Consider the following 22,580-nt stretch of genomic DNA (forward strand, 5'->3'; position numbering starts at 1 on the left):
TGTATCATTTGCAATCATATCCACATCTTCTTTGTTTATATTTTTATAACTAGTTATGTTATTGTACGTTAATCGTGAAATCACTTTTTATTCACGTTAGATAGGTGCAACGCAAACAGACATTGAAACATGGTTAAATTATAATATGATATAATGATATTGATCTACTAATGTTTCTTAATGCAATCACAAATCTGTTTAACTTTTTATGAACACGATTTGTTGTGCGTGTCAAGATTTTGTTTTAACTTCGATTAGTCCAATAATTGGCAGCCGGTGGTTCCTTAGATTCAATTGCAAATGACAGTGATCTAAAATTCATATATTTTATTTGGATTATTTAATATTTCATTCGACGATACATGTATATAAAAACAAGGGAAAATACAAAAAAAAATCAGTTTTCTGGATAGTATTTAATCAAAGTTTGAACTGTTTAATGGGTTAGCGTAAAAAGTCAAATTTGGCACCAGTGCTTTTCCCCGTATGCTTAACGATGGCTCTCACTTCTAGTTCTGTCTTGCCAAAAATCATTTTGACACCAACATCTCGACTAACACCAAGTTTTGGATCGGGAAGTTGGACAGAAATTTTTCCGTGAAGACTACACCCCATTTCGTCAGTGTATCTCGGGTTTTTGTTTGCTGATGTCCAAACGTCAACTGCCATTGATGTCTGATCGGAAGAAACCGGTGAATAGATTTGTTCTTTAATCTCCTCATCGATTCTTACAGATTGTCCGATTTCTACGTGCTTACTAAATCGACCTCTGCACAAGACATCACCATCTTCATCAATAAACTTTTTATCTTCCGGGTCAATCCCTTCATCAAAAGCACTGCTAGATGCAATGCCGTATGTCACTTTACACACCCTGGTTGAGATAACCGTTGGCTCAAATCCAAATTGGACTGCTCCCTTAAGTACTGCTAGACCTGCCTCTGGTGGTATAATAATAGTTTTGGATGGAAATGCTTTCTTAACTGCATGTTGTAGTACAAGTGATTCAGAAAATCCACCCACCATAAGAATGGTGTCGGTCCCTTTTACTTTTGGGTCATCAAAAATATTCTGAAGATGTGATACAATGTAGGCACATGGTTCTGCAAACAGGTCCGTGGCCGTGTTTGATGCCAGACGCAGTTTATCCCTCTCTAATTTTGCTACAATTGTACTCTGCAGTTCCTTACCAGAAACAGCCTTGTAAGCATCTTTTAAGGACACAGGCACTCGTATTGTAGTCTTACTGGTCTGACCAGATTTAATTGTTCTTTTCTTTATTTCAAATTCACGTTGTAAATCTAAGTGACCAGATTTATCTTCTTGTCGAAATTTCTGTAACGCAGACTTTCCTGCAAATTCCTCCAAAAGTTTTTCGAAGGCCAGGTCGACTTTCGTACCACCCCAGTCGCCACCATTGGCCATGTACAGTTGTTTAATAGATTCATCCTCTTGAACCTCTTGAACTGTAATATCTATGGTACCGCCTGTTATAAACAAATATTGAAATATGTACACAAAACTACAAAATGAATAATATTATTCTTTTTACATTACAATGTATTATGATAATAAAATTACCAAGTATATCATATTCATAGTATTTAGAAGCTATACGACTGGCTATATATTTTTCTACACTCTATTCGTTGCCCAAAATATATCGAACGATATCAAATTCTTTTAAAAAATCCAGTTATTCATTTCTTATTAATAGATTCGTCAAAATAATCAAAATAAGTGTTTTTACTTTTTAGTTTCTTGTATAACTGGTAACCAGTAGAAAATACGACAAGAAGAAACATAAATAATGATATTTATTAAGAGAATGATACGGTACCAGTCACTAAGTATTTTTGATATAGAAAGCAATGTAATTACACCATTTCGTTATTTCCTTTTTCAGCTTCAATGGCTATCAAAAGTTGACACATGTAGAGCAGATTCTGCTTACCCCTTTGGAGCACACGAGATTACCCCCAGTTGTTGGTTGGGTTTGTATTGCTCAGTCTTTAGTGTTGTATGTTGTGTTTTGTGTACTATTGTTTGTCTTTTTTTCTTTTTTATCCATGGCGTTGTCAGTTTATTTTCGACTTATGAGTTTGTCCGTCTGGTAACTTTCGCCTCTCTCTATCAAAGATAAAGCAAACTAAAATGTAGCTATTCATTGCTGTATTTTGAATTGCTTTATACGGGATATTCACCTCCTGCATCCAGAATAAGGTATTTTGTCCCTGGTGACAGTGCATCTATTGTATATTGACCGTTTGTAACTGTTAGTTCGTTAGGTATATGTTTACAGTATATAGAAGCAGCTTCGGGTTCCAATGCTAAAATCAACTGAGTGTTGCGTATACCTCCCTGAAATCATTACATGAAATGAAAATTCTGTCAAATTACAAATGTCAGAAACATCAAAACATAAAGATTTGTGCAAATTTTGCAATGGGTACAATTTTGAAATTTTGCACAGTTATTCGTGATAAAATACATAAATACTCAAATATTAACATTTTAGATTTGCATTTATTGACCCTGAATACAGCAGTCTTAGGATTCCTTCATCATACAAAAAGTAAGCGTCGATTACGATTGTATTAAAACACACCACGACCACATTCAATGGACCCTTGTTACTTTACTCACCGAGTGTTGATTCACAGGCAACTGATATACAACATAAAACTCGCTTTATTGATACTCTGCGAAACAACGGAAGACCTCGACCGACACCATCGATTGAAACACGCGTAAGACTCGAGAGTTACGATTAAATTTTGAGTATGCATACTTCACTGGTCTAAACAGATCACTGGCTGAAACATAACATGGCTATGGTTCAAGTACTTTCGGTTTGCAACAAATATATAAGAAAATAAATTTACATAAAATTTTCTTAACCTTATTTGTTAAATGAAAATAAGTAAGTGCAATTTTTCCCTCTTAAGAAATGAGCATATATGTGTATTTTACTTCCTTATTCATTCTATAAGTAAAAATAGATTCCAATTCTACTACAATTAGTAAACAATGTACTACCTTTACAGCAGACTCTCGCATGAATTGTTTAGCCGCATCACTCCAAATAGCGGGAACTGTTAAAACCCATTGGATCTCATCTGGTTTAAATGCTGTTTGCAGATCTCTCTTGGCCAATTCACCCATCATATGATTTTTAAGGAACTTTATACTCTCTGCAAACACTTTCATGGCTGACATAGGCCTGCCTTGGTCGTCTTTAATTTTAAGATCCCGTGGCATTTCCTGCAGTTATACATTTATTTTGATGGACTTTATTGATGTATCAACTCGTCTGGCTCACTCACAAATTATGTTTAGTCGTAATGACTTGAGGTGGTAAGTTGAATTTGTACGTAAAAGACAAAGTTGATTCCATGTAAATGTTTCTTTACTTATGATTCAAATGAAATGATTAATTGGCCATAGAATAATAGTCAGCGCTTACAGAACTATTTCGCCTGTCGTGTGTGGGAATTTAACTCGGGATGTCATGAAACGAGTATGTCCATTTATAAACTTCTTCGTTTCCACGAAGACCAACAGTGAACTTAGTCTTCGTGTTTGTGTTGTTGAATTTCAACCATATGTGTCTCAGGAAATATAAAAGAAAATATATGTATATAAATTCTTTTAATCCTATTCAATTTGTTTTCTTGCAGCTGTTTGCAAATAAATTGTAAAATCCGAGAGATAGCCCTTTTCTGTACACTGCTTTTATGTCATCCGTTGCTCGTTATTTAGTTTTCTATGTAATCATGGTAATGTTTTTTGTACAATTGTTTTTCTTTTGTCCTTTTTTTGTCATGGCGTTTTCAGTTGTTTTCGATTATGAGTTTGTAAGACTCTTTGGTATCTTTTGCCTCTCTTTTTCGAGAATTGAACCAAACTAAAAGTTACCTGCGGCCCGGTTTTATACAAATCCATTTTAAATCTTCGAAAGTAGTGCCATCCTTTATGGTTTTCTTCTTGTGCAAGAAAAGTATATTTGTCCTCAGCATCTTTTCCAAATGCGACAAAATTTTCATCAGAATCAAATAGAATACAGGTTGGAGTTTTCAAAGACATCCCAGTTTGAGACCCTGTTGCCCAAGTGTGAGTTGATATTGATAATGGATCGTTTTTGTAGTCACCAAGTGTAGCAAACGCATAACCAGAAAATGTAGTACCGAAGTCAAAGGCTACCACTAGCATGGGAGGTTTCTCAACCTCGGCAGCAGCCATGTTGATATTTTGCTATAGTCTGAAATAATATATATATAAAACACTTGAAAGTTGTTAGAATTACACCCTGTCTTCACATTTCTATCAATTTAAAAAATAATATACATAGATTCTAACAACATAGCCAAACAGATTAAATGATATCAAAGTTCTTCATAAACAGAAAATCAGCCTTACTGTTCTAAACGACGTCTGTGTATATTTTAAGTCTAATATGACTTCTGTTTGCATGGTTTTGCAGAAAAAGCCATGGTAATAATTATTTTTTCAAATAATCACGTGTGTGATGTTACAATGAACTACCCTCGAGACTGTTTGTCATTTGTAATTTGCGATCATTGATATCTTAATCATTGTTTAGAATACGTATTACATTTTTTAACCTTTATTATTGTCACCGAAAAAAACTTTGTCCTACCCATGCAGTCGTACTCGAAATATTAATCTATACTTTGTTTGTCTATTTGTTTTCTCTCAGTCGGTTTATGACTTTTGAGCACCGGTGTACTGTTGTTGCCTTTATTTAGATGTTATAGGTCAAACATCGCATGATCTCTAAGATCTTTCTTGTCCAATAGGTCTCTCATTTACTGAGCTATTTCAAATTTTTAAACTGCATACCTATAATTTTTCATCCTTTTGGAATTCTCCTCGGAGTTCGATGTTTTTGTTGTTTTGCTTTTTTCTTTGAAAATATCCATTTGACGTGGCTCGGTACTTGTACATCCCGCCATTGTGTTATTGTGCTCTGGTAAATTTTGTATTCTTGTCTTTGTCTAAATGCCTTTTTGTGTTTCTTTGTTGACATATTCGTTTGTTTTTATAGTTACTAGGATTATATCACGGTGTTGACTGCTGTACACCTATTTTTGAAATGTTTGCTTATTGTGTCTGTTTGTTTTGTTCGCACATCGATGTCGATATAATGGAATTTTGTGCGACTGTTGTACAGGTGAGAGGTTAACCTAGCTATAAAACCATTTTCCACATAAGAAAATGCCTATACAAAATCAGGAAAATGATAGTTGTTATCCATTCGTTTAATGTGTTTGAGATTTTTATTTTGCCATTCGATAACGGACTTTCCGTTTTGAATTTTCCTCAGAGTTCATTATTTTTGTTATTTTACTTTTTACTTTACAGGAAAAAACCTGAACATGACATTTTTTTTTTTATTAAAAATAGTTTTACAACTGTAAGTTTGCATTTTGGTGCATACTCCGTCCCTCACAATATGAAAAAAGCAAATTATGTCTCTAAATTGTTGTGTTTTGTAAAATTAATTAAATCGATTACATTGAGGGTGTCATAATGACTTTATAAAGAGATATGTTGTGTTTTCAGGTTTACATAACGAGAATTAATGACAGAAATAAGTTTACTCGTCATCAAAAAGTAACGATACACAATTTTGAACTCCAATTTATCATAAAATATAATAAATAGGAAAAACTGTTAAATTGTCCAATGAAAAGCAAAGCAAATACATATGATTAAAGACATTAAAAGAATAGGACCAAATTGGAATGTGAGAAAATACCGTGTTATTGAACACGGGGGTCAAATTGTTTTTTTGCGGAAATTGATGACAAAAGTCGGCTCTTAATTTCGAAGATGAGAATTAAGTATTCAAATATCTGCAAAGGCATTCAAAGTTTTAAGCAGACCATATCTAAGTTTAAAGTTTTTAGTTCCAACATCGATTTTTAAATTTTTGGGTGAAAATACGGTTTTTGAAAAAAATAAAAAATGCCAAAAAAATCGTGTATTTGCCTTAAATGAATGGTTTTGATATGAAAATAACACTCTGTGAATATTTACCTTGGTACTGTGTATTTAACTTCATTTGATATGGAAAATACATTGCCTTGCATCGTGCCTTGTATCGTTATTTTCTTTTGTTGTATACTTACAAACAGGTCTACATTTTAATACGTACCCAATACCTGTAATGTACAGTCTGATGTTCTCGGTTTTTGTATTGTTTTTGGTTCTATCTCATTGACGTATAACCCCATGCACAATGCAGTTGTCAACCATATATTAATGTTTACTCGAGTCATTTATGTTTGGATTGATAAACTACATGTACCTACATTTGTATTTGCTAGAAGGCCTGTGAGTATGTAATAATGTAAATATATCTTATTATAGAAATAGATTTCAAACCACGAACCAGATAATTTAACAGTGATAAAGAAAGAAAAACCACATAAGCAAGATATTATGTATAAATTTATGCTTACCTAATTCTTCAAACTTGAAACCTGATTTGACACAAGGAAGGAAATTAAAAATATGCTTGTTAAATTAGAATTTACTATAGACTGATGTTTGTTGTTTTACATTATCAGTCAATAAGCGATACACGTAGCCTTAATTTAAAATTATCTTATTCTATCAATTCTAACAAATTAATCGGTTTATATGAAAAATAATCATGAGAAACAATTGCAATTTGACAACATAATTTTATGTATTTTTTTAGCATTTTTTTTTAACAAAGCTGAAATCGTATATTTAACTGAAGTTTGAGATTGGAAACCACTGTATTGTTCTTTAAGGTTTTTAAGAGGTATATCATGGGTTGGAAATTATTATCCCCATCTTGTGGCGCCGAGAGCTATACAATTATGCTCCGTCCGTCCGGAACATATCAATACTCAGAGACCGTTTAGCACATAGATGTTATACTTGTCGTATAATGTGTCGTCGTATTCTCTTGACCATGCTATATTGTCTATTTCTTTTGACAACTTTTACGATTTATTGGAATTTGACCATTTGTTTTAATTACTGTCAATGACACCTTGTGAATGGAAATTCTCTGAGTCCATTAAAGAAGAAGCTCTCAGACCTGGTAGGATTGTTTGCCATCATGAGTAACTGACCATATTGTATCGCCATTTTGATTCGACCATTTTAACAGGAAATTATTGGACTTTGGGTATTTATTCTAGAATTGTGACAATAACGTCTTGTGAACGCAACTCCTCTGAGCCAGTTTCACAGAAAGCTCTCATACTTGATAAGATTGTTTGACATCATGTGTAGTTGAATAATATACTGCCAATTTGATCTGAACATATTTACGGGAGTTATGGGACTTTGACAAAAGACAATTATAACAACATACAAACTGATGTCATTGTGATGGACTTTGTCACAGCATAAACACAGTCCATCACAAAAGAATACTGTAAAGATTTGATTATTAATGGAGTATTGCAAGAATAACAATTCATGAACTCGAATCCTTGGAAACAGTTTTACAGAAAGCTATCATATTTGGTAGGATTGTTTGCCATCATAAGTAGATGACCATATTGTATCACCTTTTAATTCGACAATTTTTGTATTATTGTGACACTAAAATTTAAGACTTGTTAATGCAAATCCTCTGAGACCGTTTGACAGAAAGCTCTTTTATTCAGTACTAGTGTGTGCCTTTATGTGTAGTTGACCATCTTGTACATGTACCACCATATGATATGAGATTTAACCATTTTTGGAGCATTGTTCCAATAACACCTTATGAACACAATTCCTCATCCGTTTAACAAAAAGCTCTCATACATGCTAGGTAGGATTGTTTGCCATCATGTGTAGTTGACCGTATTATATCATCATTTTGATTCGATCATTTTTACAAGTCAGAGTTATGAGAACTTTACCATTTTTTTTAGGACTGTGATACTAAAAACCTTCTCAACCAATTTCTCTGAGTTCGTTTTAGAGAAAGCTCTCATATTTTGTAGGATTGTTCGTCATACTATCAAGTTGACCATATTAATCTGTCATTTTGATTTGACAATTTTTTCGAGAGCAATGAGACTTTTACTAATTGTGACAATAACACTTTAGGAAAGCAACTCCTATGAGACTATTCGACAGAAAACTCTCATATTTCTTGTTAGAAGTGTTTGCCATAATACTTATACTTTGTCGTAATTTGGTCGGATCATTTTTACAGGAATTTCGAACTTTGCCTTTTTTGTTTATTATGAAATAACACATTGTGTACACAAGTCAAGTCCGTTTTAGAGAAACCGTGCATACTTGGTACGATTGTTCGCCTTTATGCATTATTGAACATATTGTACAACCATCTTGATTTGACCAATTTTTGCAGCAGTGTAACAACGATACCTTGTGAATGCAATGGTAACTCCTCTGTGACTGTTTTATAGAAAGCTGTCATCTGAGTAGTACGGTTTGTCATGTGTAGTTGACAAATTTACCGACAATTGTTATGGAAGTTCGAGACTTTGACTATTGACCATTGCAAAAAGCTCTCGAACTTGGTACATGTAGGATTATTTACCATTATGTGTTGTTGACCTCTTTATATCGTCAATTTAATTCGACCATCTTTATGGGAGTTATTAGAATTTAACAACAATTAAACATGGTGACACACAATTTAATTCATCATTTATACAGTTTGGGGTCATTTTAATAAGTCTTCCCTAACTAGCGACGCATATCTTGTGCATATTACAATTTTTGAGATTATTGTTAAACGAATTTTGTCTTATCAATTAATGACTTAAACTTTAGCAAAATCATTCTGTAAAGCTGCTAAACCTTTATTCATTTTATGTATAGAAATGGTTGGTTTCAAGCAAATTATTATTGATTATATCATCAAATTGGATGATCAGTTATGTCCAGCCCTGTGATTGTGATATTGGAGATTCGTTTAGCATTCATGCAGTCAAAGATAGGGTTTTTGAAAGTCTCTCCCTAGATAAAAGATTCCTGACAGGTTAAATGTGTTAAAATAACCTTTGAAAATTACACTTTTATAAACTTCGTTCGTCCATATTAGTCTCAAAATCCAGCATTTAAAACCCAGGAATGAACGAAAACGTAGTTGACTCATAAAGGGACCTAAAATGATAGCCAAATTCATGTAAGATTAACTTTGCCAGAGATATTTGGAATCTTAGTTTGCAAAGGTTTGAACAGGAGTTGTAGAACAATAATAGATATTTTACAATATGATTCTGAACTCTGGAATGACTCGATACAGAAAAGATAAGACAGTGAAAAGAGACTTGACAGTGAATGAAGACTAGACAATTGCATCTTCCTCAGGACATCATTCCACTTGTATGATTAATATTTGAGCTGTAGCAGCTTTTAAACAAATGCTATTTTACTTTTTTTTCCTACCTAACGGGTAACCAGCCAGTGCCGTTGGTGAGGTCATACCCGAACAAAACAAATTGTGTTTGCCTGTTATTCATGAATCTTCAAGAAATGGGGTTAAGCTAATGGAGTTAATTGTAGTTAACTTAAACTGATATATTGCACAATTGGTCATTTAAATGCTTGTTGTTAAGATTAGAATATACGATAAAGCAGATAGACTTCTATATAAAGGTTTTATTCAATTGTTCAATTAAAATCAATTTTAAAACCGCTTAGAATTGATACACAAATAAATACATAAAGTTAACATGATAGTAATCTGAATATTAAAAATTTAAACCAAGAGATATTTTTAGAAAGTTGGCCAATCATTGTGGAATATTACAGACTCCTTATGATCTGTATCAGGGAATAAACGGCATTTCTAGAAAATCCTTAATCTCTCAAATTCCTTATTGTTTACAAAATCATGATTTCTCTACTTCAACTATAAATAACTATGAAAGATATTAAAGGTGTTGCAGATTAACAATTATCCATTTGATTAGGTACATAGACATTTGTAAACAGATTTTGAATGATAATTTGTGAGTTTTGATTTTGTTCGAGTAAAGAGTAATTCAAATTTCCAGAAATGTACTAAAAGAACGATTTCGTGTTGTCATTATATAAAATAATCAGAGGGGAGGGGTGTCCTGGAACGTGATGTTTTGTGTTTCTATAGGGGCTTTCAATGTTTTATAAGGGTCTTTAAGGGAGTTCTTCATTTCCACATTCCTTACTTTTTAATGGGCATATTTCTTATCTTTAAAAATAACGCTTTCTCTGTAAAATTCTCATGACAATTATTTAACTGATGAATTTATCCATAATCATATGATTTATTCATTCTGTACATCGAACATTTCAGTACCAGACTATTCGTAATCAGTATTGCATAATCTAATTATTTTATTTTCCATTGCTATTCTTTATACTTTTGCATTTCATTATCCTCTATCATTAATTTTTGTACCCCGCCGCACGGCAAATGGGGCATTAAGTTTTACCCTTAACCTTCCTTCCTTTCGTCCGCCTGTCCAAACGTCCGTCAATCTGTCTGTTTGTCCGTTTCATTACACATATTATAAGCAAGCTTGAGCGGGGGCATTCGTGTACTCTGACAAATTCTTCTTTTATTTTTACTAACTTTTCTCTATTCTACGTTATATTTTATAATTGTTTTGCTATCCTTCTCTATTATGTAAACTCGATCAAGACCTTAGCTCATCTATTAAACACACACTCACTACTAGTATATGAATTTGTCAATGAATAAGTGTTTATATGTACCGTTATTTTTTACTTATGTCCAATTTTTTAAATAGGTTATATATTATAATTATATGTGCCAGAATTTTAATGACTTTTCAGCTCAGCCCTATTTACTAAAAAATGTCTGTAAACAAAAACATTTTTTCCCATATTGCTTGACCTATAATACGTTGACGTCAGGTCTCTTTGAATTTAAGTAAGGCTTTGTATTAGTACAGTATACTACTTCCAATCAGAGACGCAGTTTTTTTATACAGTATATACTGAAAATAATCATATGTCTTTTAAAAGCTATAAACAAAAAATAATGGCTATATTATACTTACAAAAGTTAACTTCTTATACAAGGAAGAAATATATTCACTATGTACATATATATGTATATTCATATTAGATCCTACCTTTAGAATAGCATTTGCACGTGACAGTAATTTTTAAATACCTGTGAAAATTCCAAATTGATCATTTCTGAGAAGTTCGAATAAATATACCTTCCATAGAATCACTAATTTAGCCATTTTAGTTTCATTATTCTCAACTTACCACATAAACAATAATTTAAAGGGTACGTAAAGATTATCTTTCCGGTCTATACATTTGTAAAAGGCTTGCGGAGATTTCAGGATGATATTCATAACCTTAAACATTGTACAATTTTATTTATAAAAAAAAATTCTTACACATATCGCTCCATGGCTCTAACAAAAAGCGAACACAAGGTTGGAGAGGAAATCTTTAAGCATGTCATATATAGAAAATAATACCATGTTAATCATCTTTTTCGACACATGAGTCTATGAACTTTAGATGGACTTCAAACATTTCGATACACTATCAGACGACAAAATGTATCTCTACGTGACGTACACAAACATTATTTTATAACAAATTATAACGTGAATATTTGGTCATTATTTTATTAAAACTAAGGAAAGTTTGAGAAAAGGTATAACCATTTTAGAGTCCATTTTGGTACAAATGGAGAACTTTGTACTATTTACTTACAGTGTCAAGTAATAATAATATATACTATTCAATGATTTAATTATGTTTGAACAAATTTATCAGCACTGCCATGACTGCATGGTGCAATTTTGAAGACGGAGAATAACATTTGTATGGCTGTATTATTTGTATGATTTTTTAAATATATTTAGTAACATAGTACTAAGATATAGAAACAACTGTTCTAGTTTCTCCTGCAATTTAAAAAAAGGCGACAGATAGATACCAAGGGGACATCGAAACTCATAAATCAAGTCGAGAGAAACTGACAATATCATGACAAAAAAAAAGGAATGACGACTTAAAGATAAGCAAATTCCCAAACACGTTAACATAGAAAATAAAGACTGAGCAACACGAACCTTTCCAAAAACTGGTGGTGATATCAGATGCATCGGAAATATAAGCAGATTCCTGCTCCACTATAGGCACCCGTTGGTGATGAGTCTCAATCGGTAACCTGTACGAAGGACTAGATAGAACACCTATCAGTATAATTGCAACCATAGGGTGTCGCAGTTCCTAGTTCTTGAATCCAGTATTCTTCGTTTTGTTTACGGAGAGGTGTTGCAAGATGAGGATTATTAGTCCTGTGGTATATGTTTTCGATGATGCAAACTAGCATAGAAAGGATAGAAAGATGCTTAATATGAATAATTTGTTTTTTGTGCAAAATTCTCAACATAATTGCCGCTGAAACTGCCTATCCGATTTTTTTCTCTCGCTCAAAAGCAGTCGATTGTTGACTGTATTACATGTACATGTACACATCACGTTCTACTCGATTTGTTCTTCACTTAATTGTTTCAAATACATTTGTACAAAGCTGAATTTCAATAGATCTAAAGCTGGTAGAAATATGAAATCTATATAAATGTAAACCATGTCATTTATCTTATTTAATCTTGTCATATTTGGTTTCCATTTTGATATATTCAGAAGAAAGTGATTTAGGTTCCACCACGGAAGTATTTCATTTTACTTCCATGGTTCCACATTATTGTTTTACCTGACCATGTCAAAACTTTTTATTTTCGTCTACTTTTGCGATCTTGCAGGTTGTTGATCATATTGGAAATTTTTTTACCTTACAACGTTTCCTTGGGCCAAACTTTCTTTAAATTTTATACATAACTTTTGTGCTTAATGCTTTAATTGTACAATGCGCATGATATGATTTTAAACAATTGTTTACAGTGTTTATTCTTACATGGACCTACATTACAAGTACGAAATTAAACTGATTACCCGATGAGACCAAACAAAACAAGCGTTGACCAGTTGGGTATATATGTATATATCTTTATTCTCATCACCAAATACATAGGTACAGAGAAGACATGTAATACATTACATTAAATACATAAACAAATATACAATATATACAACAACAAAAAAGTGTCAAGTATTGGTAACGTATTTGTTTCTAACAACAACAAAAAAGAGGAGAAAAGAAAGAAATTATTGAGGAAATTATTATAAAATTTAGGTCTAAATTCTACCTAGTAAACTGAACTGAATCTTATTTAATTTCAAACGAAACCTGTATCGTCTTATTGAAAGCACTTGGGGTTCAGACTAAATAAGATTATTACAGAAACTTCGTTTCTGCTTTTAACTGGTAAGCAAACTTATTTTATTTTTATTTTTAAGAAGAAAATCTTTGTTACTTTATAATGATATATAACTTTTACAATATCTTATGATTATAACATGATGCTAATATTAAATTCAGCAAAAGAATGCTAATCTTAATTGTAAAGTAATTAAGGTTAAATGTTTAGTTAAAGTAACACATACATTCAATATTAAAGTACATATACTGTCTTACTATTAGAGATTTACAATAAGTGTATGACTACGACCCTAGTCTGAATAAGACAGGTTAAATGACTGGGTGATCTCAAAATAATAAAATATTGCAAACATTCTACTTTAAAGTATTTATTAAAAAGTTGTTTTCGGCGATTGACAAAACTTCCACAAACTGCAACTATAGGTTAAGGTTTGAGACGAAGATGTCTCCAAAGAGTTTTCATGACTTTATAGTATTTCAATTCACTAGTAATATGTTTAACGGAGACTATGCATTCTGTAATGAGTCTGTTGAGCATCCTTCACTTTCTCTTTGTTATGTTTTTGCTTTCTGTTTACCGCTGTCTGGTGTATGGCTGATTAATTAATACAATCTTTTCTGTTGACTAGTTTAATCCTGTTTGAGCAGTAGAGGAACCTGAACTTAAAACAAAATTGATAATGGGCATGACAACTGAGATTTCAATGCAGACGATGCTACAACGAAAGCTGCAGAAATGTCCATAGATAATGCTACATCCAGAGCTGCAGCTGATATTAATGATGCTCCTGTAGATAACATCATTGATGCTCCTGCAAATCTTTAAGCTACGAGAAAAGAAAACCACCGAAATAAAGGAACGTTTAATGTAATTGGTTTTCAGTTACCATAAAAAAAATCAAATAATTTATTATTTATTAAAAAAACAGGTTCCCAAATAGTTTAAAAGCCTCAATGTGATTTAGATTCATCTGAAAATGATTATTCTGTTTTGGTTCAATAATGTCAATGATAAAAGAATGCAATGTATATAGGTAAAACAAAATTATGAAAATATCTAGTCGTATTTATTTGTTATACATGTATATATCAAAAAGGAAAAACAAAGAAATTCCTTAACATATAAATCATATGCATTTAACCACATCCCTTTGCTCCGTTACAACATAAGTACTGTATTGTACATCGTGTACTTTTTGTTAAGTGGTTTGAGTTTTCCTGAAGAACGAATTGCGAAAAGTCAAACAATCATACAGAAAACTTAACGTCAGTTCCAGTTTGAATATCCTTTTGATATCTTTCGCCTCTCTGTTTAAAAAAAATAGAAAAAAAACATTTTCTTTGGCTGTATATAATGGAATAAAGTATTTTCGCTACATTCACATCCACCCACATGTCCTTTCCATGTTCTCTCACACCCTTTTTCATCCCGTTGTTTTGATTCCTTCTTCCCTTTCTATTTCTATTGTATCATTTGCTGTCAATTTTGTCTTTCTTTCTGAAATCGTTTGAAGGAATGCCAACATAGGACACTCTTTCAATTGATTTGTCAATAAAAAATAAAAAAAGGCTACTACGAACTGAATAGCTGAAATGTTAATGATCTTGTAGAATTGTCTAATCGAAATAAGAAGCCTGGTATGGTTCTCTGTCAGACTTATTGTGCACACTTCTTAAATCAGACAGACAGTTGCAAGCTACAAAAAAGGTGATTGTGAAAGTTTTTAAATTCTGAACATATCTGTTAGCGAGCGTAAACGAAAAAGAGCTATTTCTACTTTTCAGTAAAAAGAAAAAAAAACAGCAATTAATTAAAGCATTTTCATGTGTATAATTTCAATATTTTATAGTGTATTTGTCCATTAGTGCTAATATTGTTGATGATTTTATACGATTGTAAAATATTTTCGTTGTTAATCACTGTGATGTAAAGTAGTGTTCTGTGATGAAATAAATATTTTTTTTTTCCAATTTTGAATTTTTCAACTATCAAGCCATCAGCTCATTCAAAAGTTAATTTTAGTGTGATTCACTTTAACTCCATTTACAAGTATAGTTCGTTAATCCCCATGTATACAAAAAGATACGTGAACACACCGGTTTTGTCAATTATTTGGTCACATCAGTGTTTCTACCAAGAAAAAGAAGGAATAATGGAAGAAATTATAATACACTTTAGGTCTAAATTCTATCTAGTAAACTAAACTGAGCCTCATTTAATTTCAAACAAACCAGGATATATATAGTCATAGATATAAGAAGATGTGGTATGAGTGCCAATGAGACAACTCTCCATCATAGCCCATCACTTGGAAATCAAACTAAATAGAATAACTTCGTTTCTGCTTTTAACAGGTTAGTAAACTTATTTTATTTTTGTTTAAAAAACTTTTTTAACTTTTTTACTTTATGATGATAAATAACTTTTACAGTATCTTACAGTTTATACAGGTTAGTAGACTTTTATTTTTAAAAAGTTAAACTTTGTTATTTCATAATGCTAAATAATTTTTACAGTATCTTATGATCTTATATATCAGAAAATAACATGATGCTAATATTTACTTCAACGATAGAATGTTGATTTTAATCGTTAAGTAATATTAAGGTTAAATGTTAAGGTAAAGTCGCAGTGATAGTATAATAGAACTGGGGTGTAATATGTAATCAATGAGATAACAAATAAATTTAATATTAAAGTACTGAGACTGTCTTACTGTTATCCAGTTTAAATCGACAATATATTGACACAATATAGGTTAAAACCTCGTACTGTCAACTGGGTATTTATTTGATATTAGACATTTTCGAAAAGTCGTCTACAGAGACACTTACACCGACACCGATACCTACACTAACTACAAAAACAGAGAGACCGTATCAAAATGTCGAAACATAAAGAATGAATGACCTGGTTGCACAGATAAAAAATGTATTATATAATTTTTCTTATATAATTTTTTTTCGGAATCGGAACTAGAAACACCGAATGCTCTCAGTAGTTTTGGATTATTTTAAGTAATAATTTGTGATATTCCATCTGTTGTTTTTTTTAATTGTTTCTGTTAGCAACCATTCAAACGGAATACAGTGTTGCGGGCGAATTGTATTGCTAGAAAGCACTGTAGAGACATCCAATAAACAAATTATCTGCCTTTGTGATATCTGTGCAGGCTTAGTTTATCGTCGATGTCAGCTGTTCTCCTAAATAAAGTATCTTATTTCTTATGAAGCAAGCGTATATTAAATTTGTGTAAATCAACAGGTCTTGGGATTTGTATGGAAGTTTCGGTGATTCAAGTAGAAAATATGCAATTTAAAAATAAAAATGGTTGTAGTGTAAATTTCCACAAAAAAATGCCAAAAAAAAATTCCCAAGAAACGAAATTTTGCCAAGATAAAAACAAAATATTCTTGCAAAAATCCAAATAATAACAATTTGCCTAAAAAAAAAAAAAAAAAAAATATTTGACAAAATTCACAAAAAGCATAAAATAGATAGTATATATTTAAGTTACATTTGACAACGCGCAGCAGCATCGGTTTTTAAATTTGAAGTGTAAGTTCTTAATAAGAATTTTTTAATTTTACTGGTATAAAAATTAGTGAAGGAACGTTTCATAAGAAATGAATTCGTTTTCTTTGTGTAATTAGGGATTTGTATTAAATTCCGAACACCCCTGATTACATCAAAATAACTAATAATATCATCAATATATTTATACGTCACGTTTCACGCTATGAAATGCTTTACACGTTCCTGTTTCTGATTAAAGTTCTACTAATTTACACAAAGCCCCCCCCTTTTTACAAAGTACACTATTTAGATCTGTCAATATTCAGCTACTATACAAAGCCAATAAAGGAGCAAATGAATCAAAATAGATGTTTTATACAGTATTTAAAATGTAAATTAGAAAAATATATAATATAAATGCCTGTGGTCGTTGTACACATTGAGATGACCCCTTCTCAAAAAGGTTACCTGTAGGCATAGGTATAGGTGTAAGCGTCGGTATCGATTAGTTTTCGAAAATGTCTATTACTAGAGATTTACAATAAATGTAGGACTCCGACCCGAGTCCGAATACGAGTCAGAGTAAGACAGTCTAAAAGACGGGGGCGATCTCAAAATAATAAAATTATTGTAAACATTGCACTTTAATCATTATAGTATTAATCGAAAAGTTGATATCGCTGATTGACAAAACAATGACTACCTCAAACTTTAACTATCGCTTTAAGTGTGAGACGAGGAAGCATCAAATGAGTTCAAACGACTTTATAACATTTCAATTCGCCAATAACATGTTCAACTGAGACTCTGTATTCTGCAATGAGTCTGTTGAGTCTCCTACACTCTCTCTTTTTAGCGTTCCAGCTTTCTGGTTCTCTGCTGTCTGGTGTATGTCGTGTATGGCTGATGAAATAATTCAACCTCTTTCTCTCGACGAGGATCCGGAGCCACCCACTCCTGTACGAGCAGAAGGGGAATCTGAACTTGTAAAAATGAACAATGGGCCTACAGCGAAAGCTGAAGACATTGCCACAGATAATACTACACCCAGATCTGCAGTTAATATTTATGATGCTCTTGTAAATCTTGAAGCTTTAAGATCCCCCCCCAAACAAAAATGTAACAAAGGACATGGGACATTGGAACTCTGTTCTTCTATTCTCGCCAAAATCAATACGAAGAGTAGTATGCATTACTACGGAGCCCCTTAAGTGCCATGAAAATATAAATATTTTCGTTTGACGGAGATATAATCTTGTGCGCACAAGTTTGAACATTCGTGCGCAGGACTTTAAAACTCGTGCTCTTGACTTTACCCATTCGTTTGATGTGCCATTTGATTAAGGACTTTCCGTTTTGAATTTTCCTCGGAGTTTAGTATTTTTGTGATTTAACTTTTGACTATGAAACTCGTGCGTACTACTTTTAAACTCATGCGTATGACTTTAAAATTGATGCGCACAATTTTTAAACTCGTGCGCACAATTTTGAAACTCGTGAGCACGACTTTTAAACTTGTGCGCACGATTTTTAAACTCGTGTCCACGACTTTCAAACATCATGCGCATAACTTTCAAACAAAGTTTGACTGATTCTATACGAACTTGCGCACGAGTTTGAAAGTCGTGCGCACCATTTTGAAAGTCGTGCACACGAGTTTGAAACTCGTACGTACGAGTTTCAAAGTCGTGCGCAAGATTTTTCAATTTGGTGCGCACCAGATTAAATCTCCGGCGAACGAAATATTTATATTTACATAGAACTTAAAGGGCACCGTACTATTCTCCAAGACTTAACACAGTGGAAACATCTAGCCCCAAAACAACAACAAAAATTTAAAAAAACTGAACAATAGTATTATCCAATTCCCTTGTAGATAATTCGTCAGTTACGAAAGGACCATTTTTTAAACTTGAAAAGGTCTTTTTTTTTATGTAATCGGTAAAAGTTATCATATAACAGGAGCAATAAATATTTGTTGTGAAATTTTTTAAATTCTGAACATATCTGTTAGCGAGCTTATACGAAAAAGCGCACTTTCTCGGAGTTCAGTATTTTTGTGATTTTACTTTTTTCTACCCTTCAGTAAATTCACTCAATTTGATAAATGTTTTTGTCCTATCACCACACAAAGATTGAACATAGTAAAATTAATTAGCGTACACATATTTTTGAAATCACCCCTATAGCTTACCTGCATGATTTCCAGTCGTACTCGTACTCAGACTCAGAGTCTGACAGTTGTTGTAAATCTTTAGTAGTCGTATAGAAAGAATACAAACTTAACCACTGGAATGGTAATTGACTATAATTTACTTTTGTTAGTTAATCTATTGTTTACAAGTTCGTTTAGCAACGCTTCATGTACCACAATATTACCTTGTTTGGTTTAATTATTCAATCAACGTCTGATAGCCGTATATATAACTGTATTTCCTCTATGACAGAGATTTGAAATATATAAAACAAAAAATTAAAAACTAAGAATGTAAGTTACTATTTCAAGTTATGGAAGAGAAAACGTGAGCACTGTCTAAAATGGCGACAACGGACACATAATCTATCTATTGTCAAAACCTCTGCAGATTTTTTCCACGTGACGAACGAACACAAATCTTGGAGAAAAAAGTCAACTCGTCATTTTCTAATTCATACGACGTATTGTATGAGAGAATTGTCGTTGTGAATTCAGGTGCGGAGAGACTGTCCATAAAGACACTGAACTGAATTGGATTAACGTTAATTATGTCCTGCCATAGATCTCTTTTGTGTTGTATAAAATCACAGGACACCAGTAAATGTTCAACAATATTCAAAAAGAACTTGCCACATTTGTCACATGGTAAAATTTCATCTTCATAACGTACTACAGAGCATAAGTCAATAACATACTAGGCAGAGGGACGAAGTTCAGGAAACTGTTTAGCAATTGTCCATGCTTTATGTGGTTTGATTGTAGAATGAATATGTCTAAACATATAAAAGTCTTTATCGCATGAAATTCGGTATAGCCAGCATGTTTCTTCAGTTGCTTTTTTTTCTGGTTTACATTAACTGACCAAAGTTTTTTTGATGGAAAAGAACCAGTATTTGCAAAATTCACAATATAATCTGTCATATTATATTTTTCGGCTGCTTTATAGATGTCAGGTATAAAACCAAGTTGTTCTGTAACGCATTTATGTTTGAATTCCATTAGTCTGCTTATCATTATTCGTTTTAGTAACGCAGAAGACTTCAACCTACATAGTATACCAAAAATAAAAGTTTACATCTGTTGATAACTCTTTCAGTTGAAAACCAACCAAGAAGACTTGTACATTTGTCAGAACTGGTCCGTTTCGGAAGTCCTTGGATGATTTTGCACACAAATTTGTGAGATCTTTCTAACATAGCAAGTTCTGTTTGAGTCAGATCGTTCCATAACTCAAAACCATATAGAACTTTCCTGTAACATTTTTGAAGAATAATCTTGGAACACGTCAAAGGTTTAAAATTGATGGATGAATTCCAGAATTTAGAACTGAAAGAGCAGTTGCCCTCAACACTCTGCACGCATTCAATGTCTGGTCCATTGATCTAAACTTATAGTTCAGAAGAATACCGACGTGTTTGGCAGACGTCACAATTGGTATAATGTCATCATATAAAGTAAGATTGCTTGAAACACTCGTTTTCTTCTTTGAATAATGTAAGATTTTGCTTTTGGTCTGAGAAAACTTGAATGCCCAACTCTCACTATATGTCTGACAAATGTTAATAAGATGTTGCATTACTTTTTCTATTGTTGAGAGTAAAGCAATGTCGTCGGCCTGAACAGAACTACTTACACTGATATCTAGAAGAACGCATCCCCATTTAGAATCTTCAGTGTCACATAAAAGATCGTTTATATACACTAAATGTGACAGAGCTGATAAGACGGCACCTTGGCGAACGCCGCGTTTTAGTTCAAACCAACGAGATAGTCTACCATTGAATAAAACACAACTGTGCATGTCATTGTATATTTCATCTATAAGCAGCCATAAATCACCGGTAACTCCGTATTTATGCAGTTTATATAACAATGCACCATGCCATACGGTGTCAAAAGCTTTCGTGCTATCTAACAGCACAACAATTACGTCACTGTTACGTTCGAAAAAAGGACGAATCGGTTCTTGTATAAATTAAATGAAGCGTGAATACTTGATAATTCCTGTTGATATACCATCTGAGATTGATGTGGAAACTTTGTGTGTAAGGAGTCGAATCGAGGATATAGAGACTTTTCGAATATCTTAGCCATACAGCTTGTTAACGGTATACCGCGGTACGGGATCAGTTTTGTTTTTATTTCCACCTTTGAATAACGGTTTAATTACACTAGTTTTCCAATCTAGAGGAGTATAACGTGTTTGTATGATTAGGTTGAATAGATTACATAAGAGTTTATGCAATGCTTTCCCACCATATTTCACATGCTCATATGAAACGTTGTCTAAATTTGTTGTTACATAAATTCTTACAAATGTTGAAAATTTCTTCAACTCAAATGGAATGATTATAGCGTTAGTTTCCCTTTGCGATTTCCGTATTTTATCCACTTCATGTTTTACAAAATTTATGTTGGTTGAATTTGTTAACTTGCTATCAAACTGAAAAATGGATTCAAAATGGTCCGCCCATGCTTCGCATATTTCACTTTCGTTAGTATGAGTTATTCCATTTAAATTCAGTTGGCGACAAAATGTTTTCTGTTTACGTCTGCTTTTTAAGACCGACCATACATATTTTTGATCGTTGTCGATAGACTCTTCTATTCTGTTGGCAATATTCATAATATGTCCGTTGTAAGGACCGAAAACGTTGAAGAGCTATAAGCCAAAAAGGACATAAAAAAAAAATTGCCAAATCCATCTAAGGCCAACTTTGCCTGCGGGAGTTGAAACCTTAGTTTCTGTATAATTTCAAAATTTATAAACGGGCAATTTTAGATAGTTTGTTATGCATATGTCTCGCATTCAGCCACAAACAACGGAAAGTTCACAGCATCGGACAAAAATGATGAAAGCTTACTAATTTTACTAATTATCAAAACAGTATAGCATGATAAAGTCCGTTTTGAAAGTCCATCAATTATATCAAAATGTTCAATTCCAAAAGGTCAATGAAGTAAATTAACCGTATACGTTGCATTGGATGCATACCTCTGGACTTCAATAGACTTTTCACCAGTAAGTAAATGTCCATATAGTCTATTTCTAGTAGTTTTTGACCATAGATAATTAATAAAAAAATATAATGCTCCGACAATGTTGTGACCACTGCATATATTGTTGTAACCACTGCATATAATGTTGTAAACACTGCATATAATGTTCCGGCACTGCATATAATGATGCCATGACTGCATATAACGTTGTCACGACTGCATATAATGTTAAGACCACTACATATGATGTTACGGCAACTGCATATAATATTGTCACGACTGCATATAGTGCTGTGACCACTGCATATAATGATGATCATCAACATAATGCAGTCATGGCATTCCATACCACCTCGTGGTCAATCGCAAGCAGACGTAAATGGCTAGCTGGTAACCGTAAATAACTCGTCACAACGTGCAGACACTCTAAAGGATCGGTGATAGGAGAGGCAATTTTTTTGACAAGTCAAAACTCTTCCCACGGAAAGATGTTTTCGTAAATAACTCGTCACAATCCGTAAGTATCGTAAACCGCTCGTACACCGCTCGCAACAACACGTAACTATCCACAA

The 22,580-nt window shown here is 32.7% G+C and overlaps 1 protein-coding gene across 1 annotated transcript; it reads right to left on the reverse strand.

Annotated features, from left to right (window-relative positions):
- Nucleotides 1-312: 312 nt before the first annotated feature.
- On the reverse strand, nucleotides 313-11,097 carry LOC127714873 (heat shock 70 kDa protein 12A-like). The gene is made up of 6 exons (XM_052220908.1): nucleotides 11,040-11,097; nucleotides 6,489-6,509; nucleotides 3,919-4,261; nucleotides 3,040-3,264; nucleotides 2,205-2,361; nucleotides 313-1,487 (listed from the first exon to the last, which is right to left on the reverse strand). The coding sequence occupies exons 3-6, from the start codon at nucleotides 4,240-4,242 to the stop codon at nucleotides 445-447; spliced, it is 1,749 nt and encodes a 582-aa protein (XP_052076868.1). The 5' UTR covers nucleotides 4,243-4,261; nucleotides 6,489-6,509; nucleotides 11,040-11,097; the 3' UTR covers nucleotides 313-444.
- Nucleotides 11,098-22,580: the final 11,483 nt, after the last annotated feature.

Source organism: Mytilus californianus, unplaced genomic scaffold, assembly GCF_021869535.1.
Source record: "Mytilus californianus isolate M0D057914Y unplaced genomic scaffold, xbMytCali1.0.p SCAF_9, whole genome shotgun sequence".
Taxonomy (NCBI): Eukaryota; Metazoa; Mollusca; class Bivalvia; order Mytilida; family Mytilidae; genus Mytilus; species Mytilus californianus.